Here is a 13990-nt window from a genome sequence, read left to right as displayed (position 1 = left end):
CTCGGCTGCCGCCATTCCGGCGGCTGGGCCACGACCCAGTCGGACCACATGTCCCAGCATGCCGTGCGCTACAGCCCGCCGCAGCTGCCCGGCGCCCTACCGCGGGGCACGCTGGGACTCGTAGTGCCCAGCAGCACCCGCCCAGCTCGGGACGCGCACACATGGAGCCTCACCTGATCTCCTCGGCCGTGTACATCCCGAAGGTCACCCCAACCAGCCGCCGCCACGGCACCACTTTGGGCGGCCTCATGGCGAACGAGCAACCCTTTCCCGACCGACAGCTGGTCCCGCTCTGCCGCTGGAAGCGCCGCACCACGGGCAGCACCACGCGGTCCGGGATGCGGGGGGGGCGGGGCCGGGCGCTACCACTGCCGCGGAGGGGCGGTACCGGGCTGCCCCCCGCTGGAGGAGTGGTGCTGCCCGCCTTCCCAGAGGGCAGCGCGCGGGCTCGGCATGGCGGCGAGGCGGGCGGCGGGCGGCTGCTGGCAGCGGACGCTGTGGCTGGGCCGGCGGTGCCGCCTCCCGGGCGGCCGGGACAGCTGCCGGTGAGGGGCTGCGGGAGGGAAGGGCGGCAGCACCAGCACCAGCACCAGCACTGGCACCGGGAGGAACGGACGGACGGGCGGTGCTGGGTGCGTGGGGAGGGAGGCGGGAAAGGCCGCGCAGGCGCCGTGCCGTGTGCGGTGGCTCCGCGTGGTCGGGCTCCATTTCTGGGGTTCTTACCCACTTTTGGGAGCCTTTCCCGGGGATCTTCCCTGGTTTGGGCGGCTCGGAGCCTCCCGGGAGAGAGTTTGAGCGCTTTAGCGATCGCTAGAGCTGAGTCCCGAGAAAGCAGATGAGCATTTCCGCTGCGAAGGCTGGGGAAGCTGGGGCTGTTCAGCCTGGAGAAGGGAATTTTGCATGGAGACCCCATAACATCTTCCAGTATCTGAAAGAAGCCTGAGAGGGACCTTTCGTGGTGATAAGAGTAACAAGGAATAGCGAGTACAGATCGAAAAAGGAGAAATTTAGATTAGATATCGGGAAGAGTTTTTTATTGTAGGGGTGGTGAGACATTGCCACGTGTTGCTCGGCGAAGTGTTCGAGGGCAGATTGGGGTGAGGCTTGGAGCAACCTGGTCTAGTGGAACACGTACCCACGGCAACAGAGGTGGAACAAGATCTTTAAAAATGTCCCTTCCGACACTTTAACATTCCATAACTCTATGCATCTGTTCTCAAATGAAAAGGTCCCACTTAATCATTTTTGGGATGGCAAAATCCTACTGGATCAGTTTGTGAGACTGCCCAGGAGCAGCTGGAGCTGTGCAGTGCCTGGTAAAGCACAGAGGTGCAGTAAAGGTTTGCTGCTGGATTGCTTCATGAGCAAAACGAGTAAAAGTATTTGAATGTAAGCTTTAGTTTGTGTGGAAAGCAGTAAAATGTGAACAGTGGTGAGAAAGACTTGAGGCAATGTCGTGAGTGAGCACAAAGCAGCTGCTTTTGGTGCTCAGCAGAGTGAGTCCATGGCTGTGTGTGTGTGTGTGCAGCTCTGGAACTCACCAGGGCTGATTCACCTGCACCTTTACTCTTGGTTTTCTCCTTCTGTAAACACTGCTCATGTCTAAACTATTTTTTTTAAAGTGCTGTTTTCAGTGTGATCCTGTCTCTAAAGCATGAAGTGTCTTCTGGTTTATGTCTGTGATTTTCTTTCTAAGATGCACTAGTTCATGAAAAATACTTTAATGATGTTATATCCCAGTATTAAGTAATCAGATTTTTTTGTAATACAATTTTTTGCATCTAACCTCTTGTCTCTTGAAATGAGGGTCTTAAGAGAAGCATCAAATATAAGTTTTATGGTAATAATTTGAGTTAGTAACAGTGCAACATTGCCAGTTACTCCAATGCACTCCAGTTTCCTCTAATGCTTTAGTTAATATAATATTTCACTCTTCTATTTTTGCTGTATTAATGTGACTGCCATTAATTGAAACCCCTGGTTGTTTTGCAGGAGCTCTTTGAGTAGCAGTGCTCTTGGGAAGACTGTGGACAATTCACATGGTAAGATGTCATCATTACTGGTTCCTTGCATATGTTTTTTAATCTGCAAACAACATAGTGTGTCAGGAGATAAAGATGATATCAACACCCTCTTCTCCCTCCTCAGATTTTCTTTCTCCCTGTCTTCATTTTGCATAAATTTTCTGGATTAACTTGATTCCTTACCTCATCACCAGTCAGCTCTGTGCTCCCAGAGCATGAACTGAGTGGTGCAGCTCCATGAGCTTATGTTAGACCGTGGTTTTAAAATCCTTGGTTTTGTGCTTTCAGCTGGAAGAGTTAAACTCATCAATTTTTGTAGAATCATAGAATTGCTTGGATTGGAAAAGACTTCTGAATTAGTGGAGTCAATTCTTAACCCAGCACTGCCAAGGCAGCTCTAAATCACATCCCTGAGTGCCACATTGCCATGTCTTAAATCCCTCCAGGGATGGTGACTCCACCACTCCCCTGTTCCAGTGCTTGACAAACCTTTCAGTGAAGAAATTATTTCCTAATATCTGATCTAAACTTCACTTAGTGCAACTTGAGGCCATTCTCTTGTCCTGTCACTTGCTACTTGGAAGAAGAGATTGACCCCACCTTGCTACACCTATGAGGTCAAAATTTTCTTTGGGCATCTGTTTCTAATGACCATTTTAATATTGTTTCACACAGTAACTCAAGAAGAAATTGTGCTTCCCCGAAGGAAAACATGGTGAGTGTTTACTTTTGGAATCTTAGCTAGGTAGAAAATCACTGTTAGACAGCTAAATGTAGTCTGTCCACCAGATTTGAAAAAGAAAGCTGAGGTTCCTGTATCCCTTGATGCAATGTCCCTTTAGTGGTTTTCCTGCTGATTTGGAGCTCTGTGAATATTTTTGACTCTTATTCTCCGTGCAAATTATGTACACTGCATTCCTGACATTTCTTTTGAAAACACAACAACTGCATTTTTAAGCATAGTTTTATTTTTTTGTGAAAGATCACATTTGCTAAAGATCTGTGAAACCAAGTTCATTTGGATGTTTGCATGTAAATATGTTTCTTCCAGCAAAATAAAATAGCTGACTGAATAAATCCTGCTTAGAAATCACACAGCTGAACAAAAGCTATTTGATTGGGAGCACTTAAGATGAAATTTCATCTGTACAGCAAAAATTAAATTTTTGGTCAAATGATGTCTGCATGTAAACCTGAAGTAAGGCCACCTTCACCTGAACACTTTCACTGGCCTTTCCTTGTTTGCTTGGAGCAACCAAAGTCTTGAAGATCCATGGATGCAGGAGTCCTGAGATAGCTGGTTTTGCTTTGGTTTGTTTTTTCTTGCAAAATTATGTCTTGGATAAGGACTTAATGTATTTATCCCTCAGAGATGCTCTAGAAGCAGCATTCCAAGGAATTATTTCTGTCTCTCTTCCCTATGATATTTCTTTTATAATGTATTACAAGGGCAGGAGTAAAACCTGTAAACACAAATGCTCTTCTAGTTTTCCATAAAATCTTTTTTTCCCTTGGAGTTGTTAAAGAACTTAGACTATTTTTGCATTATCTTTTTTTTTTTTTTTTTTTTTTTTGTGAAAAGTACTATTTTATAAGTGCACCAAAAGCATTATTTCCCAGAACTAAAAAATCATTTTGAGTCAGGATAATCCTGGGCTTGTTCTCCAAACAAACAGCATTGAAAGCTTGCAGCTGAATATTAATCACACTCCTTTGTGTTTAGGGACAAGCTGGCAGTGCTGCAGACCTTGGCCTCTACTGTGAACAGGGTGAGTGGTTCTGTGGGTCATGAACATGGGTCAGGTTGTCCATTTTGTGCAATACCCTTGTGCTCAGGAGTCCTTTAATTTCTTCTTTGGCCATAAATGAAAGGTGGGACTTTCACATCAGAGTTTTCTCTTTGGCTCAGTTTTCCTGTGTTGTTAAAGCCTCATTCATGTGCTGAGAGAGAGCTGCAGTGCTTTGGTAAGGCTTTCACTAACAGAGAGCAAATTCCTTCACCTGTTCAGCTTCTCCATCCAGAATGTCCCTCCCTATCTCAGTCTAGAAAGACTTTAAAAAGTACAATGAATGTTTGGCCTTGCTAGGCAAAACCTGGAAATGCTGTGATGCTGTTCTTAAATCCTGTCTGTCTTGAATTCTGGGAATTGAGTCAAAACCTGTCAAGTCCCATCAGCTTCCCAAGACTGCTACACTTGGGGTCCTACTTGCTTTGCAGGGCACTTACTGCTTGATTTGTTGTAGGAGGGACCTTTTTTGTCACCATGTTAGCCTGCAAGTGTGTGTTTAAAATGAAAATATTTTTTCAACTTTCTCCAAACAGGCTAAGCCTTTTTGAGCTAGAGGAGCTTGTGTAAAATGTGTATTGGTGGTGGTTATGTTGGAAGAATTCATTGTGCTTTAAATTCCATGAGAAGTGTGTTGTGTCTGTGCACATAACTATAAACTTTTCAATGCTGGACTCTTCTTTCTACAGGATCCTACTGCTGCTCATTACATATTCCAGGATGACCCTTTCCTGATGCCAAGAAATGCAGCTAATGCTGTAGGTATTTCCTTTCACATCCTTGATAGTTTCCCTCCTACCTTTGTCTAAGCTGTGAATACTCTTACCTAGTTGAAGCCTGGTTTTGATTACGAAAGGAAATGGAGTATCAGATTGTTTTCAGAATTTTCTCTCTAAAATAAGAGGCAGCATTTCACATGTCTGAACTGTGTCCCCTGACTAAGTAACAAGAAAGTAGAACACAGTAGCATTTAAAGAGTAGGAATTCTTATACTGGCACAAATACCAGAATGTTTACCTGGAATTTTGTCTCATAACTGTGATTTTACTGAGTTCAAAATTATGCACAATCATTATTAAAGAAAATGTTTTTCTCGGCTTTGTAATTTGTGTATTTCTTCATCTTGTTCTCTTTCATTTCTATGCAGCGTCTGTATTCGTTGTCAAAGGAGTCTGGGAAAAATGCTGCAAAATACATCATAGAGAATTTTCCTCAGTATTTTGACAAGACTTTTGCAGAGCCCAACGTACCAGTAAGCTTTCTGCTTTTTCTTTTCATTGTAGTTGTGCTTTGTTAGTGAAATCAGCTGTCAGACTGCTCCAAAACTATGATAAAAGGAAAGCTAAAGTGTTCTGCAGACAGTATGAATGCAGTACTGTATTTCCATTATGTTTTTGTAGTGGACATTTTTCCTTGGGAGTTCAGTATCATATCAGGTTCTTGAGATAAAATTAAGAAAAGCAGTGTTGTTTAGATGCTGCTTCCCGGTACAGAAGTGAAGAATGAGGATGTGTATGGTCCTTCATCACCAAAGGACTGGTGGTGTTGGGCTGCAAGCAGTGTACTAGGTGAAGAGAAGAACATTTAGAGGAGGTTTGAGCTTATGACCAGCTTCCACTGTTTGCTTTCAGTGCCTGATGCCCAAGAGTCTCACACCCCAGACTGAGGGAGTGAGTGAGGAAGCTCTGAGGGAGCGCATCCACCTCAGGATGGTGAAAGAGTCTGTGGACATGTTTGATCAGCTTCTGCAGGCAGGTATGTGGTCACCTGCCAGGTTCTGTGGTGGAGCTCTACTTAAATTGTGCCAAAAACACTTCAGTAGCTGGCACGGGCTATGGAGACAGTTTTGTCACTGTTGCTCCTTTCACAACTGACTGGTCTGGTGAAGTGATTGTCTAGAATTACTGGAAAGTCTTAGCCACTCTCTGACATGGCACTTTGGTGATAAGGAGAAAAAAAGACTTCTTGAAGAGGAGGCAGATTAAATACTTCTGTTGATTTTGAATATTTCATAAAAAGTGAAACATACCAAGTGTTCTTCACAGCAGGTTGTATCCTAGGAAGAATTAGGAAAAGCACTAGAAGTTTCAGATGCTGTGCTGGCATTGTGCTGCTTCACAATTCTGGCTGTCAGCTGTCACTTCCTTCTCCTACTTAATCAGGAAAACTCTGCCCTTTCAGTGGCTTCAGTAGAAAAACATACTCTAGTTCAGTGTTAAATTGTCTCCTATGATGAGTGGGTTTGTGGCAGTACTGTGTCACATGCAGTGTTAGGGACTTGCTAGAGAATATCTTTGTGTTGGAAGAGAGCAAAGAGACCAAACCTTAGTGTTTTGAGGTTTTCTGATATGGCTGGAGAGTAGTGAGCTCTTCACTTTCTTTGTCATAAATTCTCATTTTCTACAGGTACCCCTGTGTCTCTGGAGACCACAAACAGCCTTTTAGATTTATTATGCTTCTATGGAGATGGTGAACCTACTCCTGAAAAAGAGCAGGAAGAAAAAGAGGAAGAACCAGAGGTATGGGAAACTTCTTGATCTTTATTTATTTCATACATAATGGGAGTATATCAAGGTGACATCAAGATTTTGGTACTGTCTGCATGGGAGATGCCATGAGGTGGATCAGATGCAGACAGCATTCCCAGGAGATGCTTGATGTTATATCATGACTGATCTAGTAGCAACAGTAGTTTGTGTAAAGTTGTTAATATGCTTAATAACACAAACATTCTTCTCAATCTATTTATTGCTTCCTGGATGTTTGGATAGAAATTATTCTAATATAACCTGTTAAAAACACCTTTGATCCATGCTGCTGCACTTCAGTTTTGTTAACAAGTTCATGTCATTTGATGTCAAATCATAATTTAACTCTGAGAAACTTCTTTTTGCAAAAATCTCTCCAGGTGAATGCTTCAGAACAGAAAGCTCCAAAGAGACAATTCCAAAGAGGTTCACAGTCATATGGCCCCAGATGGAGGTATAGAAAACGTTGCCTATATTCCCATATTCCACAGGTTTTGTGCTTGTATTGTTGTTATAGGACAGACCTAAATCTTTTAGCAGCTCATATTCACAGGTGTTACTTGTTAAATAAACCTGTGTTTGCTGGTCTTTTAAAGTGTTCATGGAAATCTGGTAGGTGATTGTAGACTAGTTTCAAGTAGCACAAGTGTGATATGTGAATGTCAGTCTTTGGGGGTACAGCCCTTATTTTGTTCGGCATGTTGAATCCTTTTCCTAAGGATGTCTTTTATTTGGTTAACATTTATCTTGTACATTGGTTCTAGGGAGAACAACCATGCTGAAAGGATATTTAAGATAATGCCAGAGAGGAATGCACACTCTTACTGCACAATGATCCGTGGGATGGAGAAGGTGAAGTTACTCTTCATTGCTGGGGGATTTTTTCAGCTTGTGAAATCTCACATAGTCAGAGATTGTTTATTTTTGTTTCTGCAGCATGGGGCTTATTCTAAAGCTTATGACATGTACATAGACTTGCTGAATGAAAGGCACAAGGGTGAGTGTGTCCTGTGTCCTTTGTGGTCTCCTGGGTACACAAAGCCCTGCTGGGCACAGGTTTGTTCATGGCAGTGATGATTGGCGCAGGGGTACGGACCTCAGCTGGATCATGGGAGCTGAATGCAGACTGGTCATTCCAGTGCAGCTGGCATGTGGCTGGCTCACTGGAAACAGGTTTGCATGAGACTTTGCCAGAAACTGAGCCATGCTAGAACAAACTCTTTCCTGTAGGCTATAAACTGTCATTTAAAATGGATTATCTTACATTTTCCAGCTGATGTGCACACCTTCAATGCGCTGATCAGAGCAGTCCCACATCTAAAGGAGAGGTTCACAGAAAGATGGGAATTAGCCAAGGTAAGGAGGGTAGAGCAAAAGAGGTGGGGAAGTGGTAAGAGTGTGGGCTCTTCTACTAATAAGGGTCTCTGCCTTGTTAGTAAAATTTTGCAGTTGTTGGAAGACCAAAAGCAAGAACTTCGTCCCCATGTACTAATCCCTACTGTAAAGGAAGTACAGTAGTTTAAACAGAAAAGGTAACTGTGGAGGAGTGGCAGATGTGAAAAATTCAGCCTTGTCTTTGCAGAGTGATTTGCCTTGTGAGAGCATACCTGATCCAGGACCTGCCTGGACAGAAAGTAATTGGGGAAATTACTGCTGGGAGATAAAATAAATGAACAGTTTTAGATAAAAACTCTTTGCATTTTAATTCATGGTGTTATGACAGAAATGATATTTTAGGTTTTAATGATACATCAGTAAGGAAAAACACTACGTGACTAGAAAATGTTTCCATTTTGCTCTAGGTATAATTTGTCCAAGATTTAATTTGATTTAATGTAACCTTGAGTTTTGGTCATTAAAAATTTAACAGTTCTGTCTAATAAATAATCAGTTAAAGTGGAGTTGTTCACTTGAAGGGGGTGAGAAGGATTAGGTTGAGGAAATGTATGTATAACCCACCTGAAAGTTGAACTGTGATCCATAACATGAAGCACTAAGGATTTGGGTGTTTTGTTTTAAGGAATTCCTGACTCACATGGCTCAACAGAAAGTGCAACCAACTCTGCTAACTTTTAATTCTGTACTGAAGAGTCTGAGAAGATGTGGTGGTGTGGGCAGAACTATGTCTTTATTGGTATTAAAGGAAATGGAAGCACTTGATATAGGTGAGAGAATCAGAGTATTTATAATATGCACTATTATATGATTGTGATATTCCAGTGCCACCTGCAGAACAGAACAGTTGACTTTGGAGTTCAGCACCACACAACAGGGTGGTGATTCCCTCTTTCCAGGGGAGATGTACTTCACAAGCTATTTAAGACAGTTTAGTTCTCTAGGTCTGCATCTCTGCAGAAAAAAAGCTTTTGATCTAGGTGATGATTTTTTTTCTTCCAAATAAGTATTCCAGAAACAGAGAATATCTGCAGAATTGATTTGATGTCTTGTGGGCTCTGCTTTCCCTCAGTAAGATGCTTGTTGATAGGCTAAAGATTACATTCATGAGCAGAAGGGAAACTAGCCATGAAGTATTATTGATTTTAATTTAGAGCAGGGAAGCTTGGCTGCTACCCCATGGAAATGGCAGTGTTGGATATCACCTCTCCCAGGGTGTGTATGTGAGGTCTGGCTCAGCATTAGGGTGAGCAGGGAGATATATTAGAGTGAAATTTGTGCATGCTGCCTGACTGGAGGAGCAGACTGTGAATTAGAGCTGTGGCACAAAGCTCAGCCAGGAATGGTGCAGTAACCAATGTTTTTGCTTTCCAGAGCCCAGCCTTGCATCCTATGATCACCTCCTGTCAGTGTTCTACAAAGGTGGTATGTGCACTAGCAGCTTGGCCATGAATGTGCCCTGTGGAGCAGCTGCTTTGCTGCTTTTCACGTGTGATGGGTGAAGGCAGTTCACTTATGGATTGATGGACAGCCTTTAATGGGTGTGATCTTAGTGTTCTCTGTGCTGCCTGATTCTGCTTGGGTGAAAGAAAAGGATAACCAAATGGAGGGAGCAAATGCTACTCACTCAGTGTGGAGGCTGAATCTGACCACAGTGTGTGTGGTTTCTTACTGTGCCACTCACAGGGATGAAATTGCACAGGGAGCTTTTTGTCCTGCAACTGTTCTCTGCATTAGAGCTATCATGAAAAACAGCTGTGTTAAAAGTCAGGAACCCAACTGTTTAAGAACCCATGCCCACAGACTTTTGGCTATAGGAAGAGAATAGGCAGGGTAGCCATAATTGCAGTTTTAAGGGATGTAAAAAAATTGCTCTGGAGTTTCTCTGGGTTTAGTTCTGGAGTTTGGGGGTTTGTTTTTGTTTGGTTTTCCTTTTCCCCCTTTTAAATTTTTGTTTGTTTGTGTATGAAATGCTTTGCTTTTTCCAGTGCAGGTCCATTTGATCTTTCTTAATCTGCCCTGCTGTGCTGTGGAAATCTGCTAATAGCAGGGCAAATTTTAGAGCAAATTTAATTGTAGCTGGTGTGGACCACCACGGAAATGACATTTGTTTAAAATAATGTTGCTTTCCCAGTTTCATATTGTGTTTGTAGACTGATGCCCTTCACTAAGGAAGTGCAACTGAGATGTGATTTTGTTTGTCTCTTTGTCCCACAGTTGATGCTCAGTCATCAGACATCATTTCTGAGGTGCTAAATGAGGTTGAAAAGCGAAGTTTCACTGCCCAGGACCCTGATGATGGTAAGGACTTTCAGTTTGGGTGAAAAGGTACCTGTGAATGTCAGGCAGTTTTACTTGGCCAGGATAAATGCATGCAGCTTGCTTCTCTCAGTCCCTTTTGATATTTCTGGAGACAAAGGGCATATTCCAGTGCTAGGATTTGTGCTGTGCATTGCTGCACTGGCTTCTGTGTGAAAGTGGGTGTGTAGCTTGTGTGAATGAGTGAGTGTTTTAAGTCCATGTGATAAAAAATCCTAGGGGTATTTACAGGATCAGTTTAAGGAGGAGCAGTTTCATGAAATTATGCCCATCAGGTGAATGGCAGGTATTTTTGTTGTAGGTGTGGTGTGAGTTTTCCTATTTTAGTTCTTCCTAATCCTGTTCAGAAAATTTCATTAAATGAAGCTTCATGGGAAACTGGAGTGTGGGTCTGTAGAAGGGGTATATCCTGAACATCCCATGTGTTACTAGCTCCTTCTGCCATCTGTATGTACACAGCTTTGCCCTGGGAAGTTCCTAAGCCTTTCTTAAGTTTGGAAGCAGATGAAGCTTCCATCTAAAGATGGTTTGGCAAAGAAAGGTCTGTAGGCAACATGGTGCTAATGAAGTGTTGAAGGCCACTCATTATCAGCTTTGGTTTTTGTCTTTGGAAGGATTCCTGGAAATAGTCAGAATGTTGTACTCCTCCTTCCTTTGCTTCTGTCCTCTGAGGTGTGTTAAACTGTTTCTGTGCTTTAAGTTGTTGCTAGAATTGTGTTAAAAAAAAAAAAATACTCATGCCACAAAAGAGACTACCAAGAAAAGGAAGAACTTTATTATATTGTCAAATGGAGCTACAGATTGTTTCTAATGGAACACACCTCATCCATCCTCTGGGAGTGGGGGTTAATGAGCTGTTTTATGTCTCCTTGGAGGCTTGAAGTTAACAGTCTCTTGTTTGCTCCATTTCAGCCAACTTTTTTACCACGGCCATGCAAGTGGTAAGTGCCTCTTCCCTGCCATCAGAATTCCTTTGAGCCTCTCCAGCTGTTGGAGAATTGCCTGTGAGTTTACATCCTGCCATACAAGGTTTAGCTTTCAGTATCTCCCATTTTCATTTGTGCTCATCACCTCCTGTAACTTTCTGCCATAATTCTGCAGTTCTTTTTTGACTCCTCCCTAATTGGTCATTTGCATGCCCATGATATGTGCACGTGCCTCTGTGAGTGTTGTGAGTTACATTTGATAGCAGCTTTCAAATCTGACTGGTTTATTGCAGTGCTGTGATCTTAAGGATATCAAGCTTGCCTATCAGTTAAATAAGGCACTGGAGAATGGAGACAACTGGAAATTCTTGGATGTGGATCGGTTGAATGGCTATTGGTGAGTGAAGTGGAGGTTAAACTCAGCATCTTGTGTGTTCTTGTCAGCTTCAATACAAACTAGGATTCAGATATGGACCACCAGGTGGTTGTTGTATGTCCAGTTTGGGAATTAGATCCTTTACAAAAGCAGTGATTGCTTGGGATTTATTTTCAGTTTGTGTCCTTTGAACTGAAATCCAGTGTCTTAGAGCATCATTTTATCTCAACACCCTCCAGCAACTAGGACAGTCAGTTGTGGGTTCTATCATTCTGTTGTGTGCCCTGGATGCAGCTTTGGAGGTAACACCACAACAGCATAATTGCATAGTGTAGGGATGTTTCCCTACTCAGTCCACTGGATCAAGAACTCAGGCTTGTCTTGTGAATTTGCATAAGTAACGAGGTTAATTTAGCTCAGTTCTTATATCCAAAAGTTGCATTTGAGACAGATTCAGGTACCTTAAGACTAGCATCAGGCAGGAAGATTGCTTTTTTTTTTTGTATATTTATTTTAACAGTGGTCTAATGAGTTCTGCCAATAATCTAGTGTCAGCATTCAGCTATTGTAAGAAATACTGCTGCTTTTCTGATTGCATGGAGTGTTGCAATCAGTGAAATGTCCTTGATCTGCAGTACAAATCTGATCAGCACACCATCTTTTGCTGGTACTTCTGTATGGTTTGCTTGATCTAATCATTGCTGAATTAGGACTTTTTTTCTCTCTAGGTCAAAGTTCTTTTCATTGTTGTGCATGATGGAACAAATTGAGGTGGTGTTGAAGTGGTACAAAGAAATGTCATCTTCAGTAAGTGTGTGCCAGGGCAAGAGCTGCAGAGCTTGTGCATGGAGAAATGGAGCAGTCACAAGTGACTGAAATGATTCTCTTCCTTCATCAGCTCTTCTATCCAAGTCCTAAGAATATATTGGATCTCCTTCAAGCACTGGATGCAGCCAACCAGCTGGAAGTGATCCCTTCAGTCTGGGAAGGTCAGTGATGGCCACATGGCTTCATAGGCAGTTTGTCTGACAAGAGCCAGGAGCAGTGCAGTTTGGGCTAGTTTAAAAACTTCCCATTGCTTGGAATAGCCATGATAAGGTGCAGTTCTTACCTGTGGTATGAAATCACCTGAACCCTCTGCAAATCCTTGGTTAACATTTAACCTAGCCCCCCCAAAAATAAAAAGAATACAAGTCACTCCTTAATCCTGAGCAGACAGTGGTGGAGGGTTCTGGCTCTGGGGGGTTGTGGGCCTCACTGTCCAGCAGCAGGTCAGGTCCATGTTCCCCCTGAGGACTGGTAATTGGTGTTACAGACAGTGCTCTGTGTGTTGTTTCCTCCCTGTTCTTGTGGTCATCACCACCACAAGGTTGGTTAGTGCTGGGGACCTTGAAGGCCATTAGCAAGGGGAGTAGTTGGGACCAGAAAGAGTAGAATCAGCCAGAAATCTTGAGACCAGCAGGGAAGGGAAGCAGAAATCAGATTAATTCATGTGTTTGGTGCACAGGATCTGATAATGAGGGGAAAGAAAGGGAACTAAATGGAACCTGCTCAAGTCACAGAGAATGGCTCTGCCTTGTTCAGTTGTGCTGACCATATTGCCAGGTTTTGGGAACAGGGGTACTGGTCACACCTAGCAACTACTGCCTCTCTCTAAACAGATGTGAAACAGCTGGGGTTTAGCAGGAGACAAGACCTGTTGGAAGAGTTCTTGTCTTTGATGAGCAGGGACCAGCACCCCAGTGAGGTAAGGAAGGTGATGATCCCCCTCAACAGCTGAACCCCCACACAGCCACCTGCTCTCCCCTCCCCTGTGGGATGGTGGAGGGAACTGGGACAGTAAAAGGGCAAAACTCAAACTCAGTTACCATTTCCCACCACAGGCAGGTGTTCAGCCATCCCTAGGAAAGCCAGGCTGGTGGAAAGCTCATGTATAAACAGTTATTTGGGAAGTCAAACACTATCACTGCAAATGTATCCCCCATTCCTCCTTTCCCCAGCTTTATCTGCTGAGCATGACATCTTGTGTTCTGAAATATCCCTTGGGTCATTTAGGGTCAGCTGCCCCAGAGATGTGCCCTCCCAACTCCTTGTATCACACACCTTGTGCCCACCCAGCCCACTCCCTGGTGGGGGAGCCTTGATGCTCTTTAAGCACTGCCCAGCAATAACAAAAATATCCTTGTGTTATCAACATACTTTCCATCTTAAATATAAAACACAGGCCCATAGTAAGAAAGAAGAAACTATGAAGAAATTTCACACTATCCCAGCCAAAATCAGCTCAGAATCTCAGTAAAGAATAGTGGTGTCTCCCCAAACTGGAGGTAAATGCTGTAACCTTGGTCATTCCTAGAGATCCAGTTCCAGTGCATCTGCCACTGCAGATTTCCAGATCCATGTGAGCTTATCCAGGCCTGCTAAACCCTTTGGATTGTCTTCAACCTATAAAGAAACCTCAGATGAACAAAGCAGGATTCCTTCTTGCCAGGGTTTGGAGAAGTGATGCAGCCAGCCAGCCATATCTCTGGGGAAGCACATGGCAGAATTCAGGGATTTTTGCCAAGGGTTTCATTGCAGAAGTTGCTTTCTCAAGGTGAAAGGTGTTGAAGGCAGATACAGCTGTCCCTGCAAA

At 43.4% G+C, this 13990-nt stretch overlaps 3 protein-coding genes across 4 annotated transcripts in view; 1 reads left to right on the top strand and 2 right to left on the bottom strand.

The window, feature by feature from the left end:
• The window catches only part of POLR1A (RNA polymerase I subunit A), a 28964-nt gene extending 28530 nt beyond the window's left edge, over positions 1-434 (bottom strand). The window contains exon 1 of the mRNA XM_079306033.1: positions 174-434. Coding sequence (XP_079162159.1) covers positions 174-250 — 77 coding nt within the window. The 5' untranslated portion in view covers positions 251-434. The remainder of the gene's footprint in view (positions 1-173) is intronic.
• Positions 1-13990, bottom strand: part of REEP1 (receptor accessory protein 1) — a 109836-nt gene that overhangs the window by 730 nt on the left and 95116 nt on the right. The window lies entirely within an intron of this gene.
• PTCD3 (pentatricopeptide repeat domain 3) overlaps positions 397-13990 on the top strand; it is a 17516-nt gene continuing 3922 nt past the window's right edge. For both annotated transcript variants that reach the window (XM_079306045.1, XM_079306046.1), the window contains exons 1-20: positions 397-545; positions 1993-2042; positions 2700-2739; positions 3748-3793; positions 4501-4569; positions 4959-5063; positions 5443-5566; positions 6218-6330; positions 6720-6793; positions 7104-7191; positions 7276-7336; positions 7613-7695; positions 8360-8504; positions 9109-9159; positions 9952-10035; positions 10966-10994; positions 11273-11376; positions 12084-12162; positions 12254-12344; positions 13017-13102. In XM_079306045.1, coding sequence (XP_079162171.1) covers positions 454-545; positions 1993-2042; positions 2700-2739; positions 3748-3793; positions 4501-4569; positions 4959-5063; positions 5443-5566; positions 6218-6330; positions 6720-6793; positions 7104-7191; positions 7276-7336; positions 7613-7695; positions 8360-8504; positions 9109-9159; positions 9952-10035; positions 10966-10994; positions 11273-11376; positions 12084-12162; positions 12254-12344; positions 13017-13102 — 1614 coding nt within the window. In that variant the 5' untranslated portion in view covers positions 397-453. The remainder of the gene's footprint in view (positions 546-1992; positions 2043-2699; positions 2740-3747; positions 3794-4500; positions 4570-4958; positions 5064-5442; positions 5567-6217; positions 6331-6719; positions 6794-7103; positions 7192-7275; positions 7337-7612; positions 7696-8359; positions 8505-9108; positions 9160-9951; positions 10036-10965; positions 10995-11272; positions 11377-12083; positions 12163-12253; positions 12345-13016; positions 13103-13990) is intronic.

This window comes from Erithacus rubecula (genome assembly GCF_903797595.1).
Source record: "Erithacus rubecula genome assembly, chromosome: 5".
NCBI lineage: Eukaryota > Metazoa > Chordata > Aves > Passeriformes > Muscicapidae > Erithacus > Erithacus rubecula.
The sequence above is the reverse complement of the archived record's forward strand: the minus strand, read 5'-3'. Positions and strand labels throughout refer to the sequence as shown.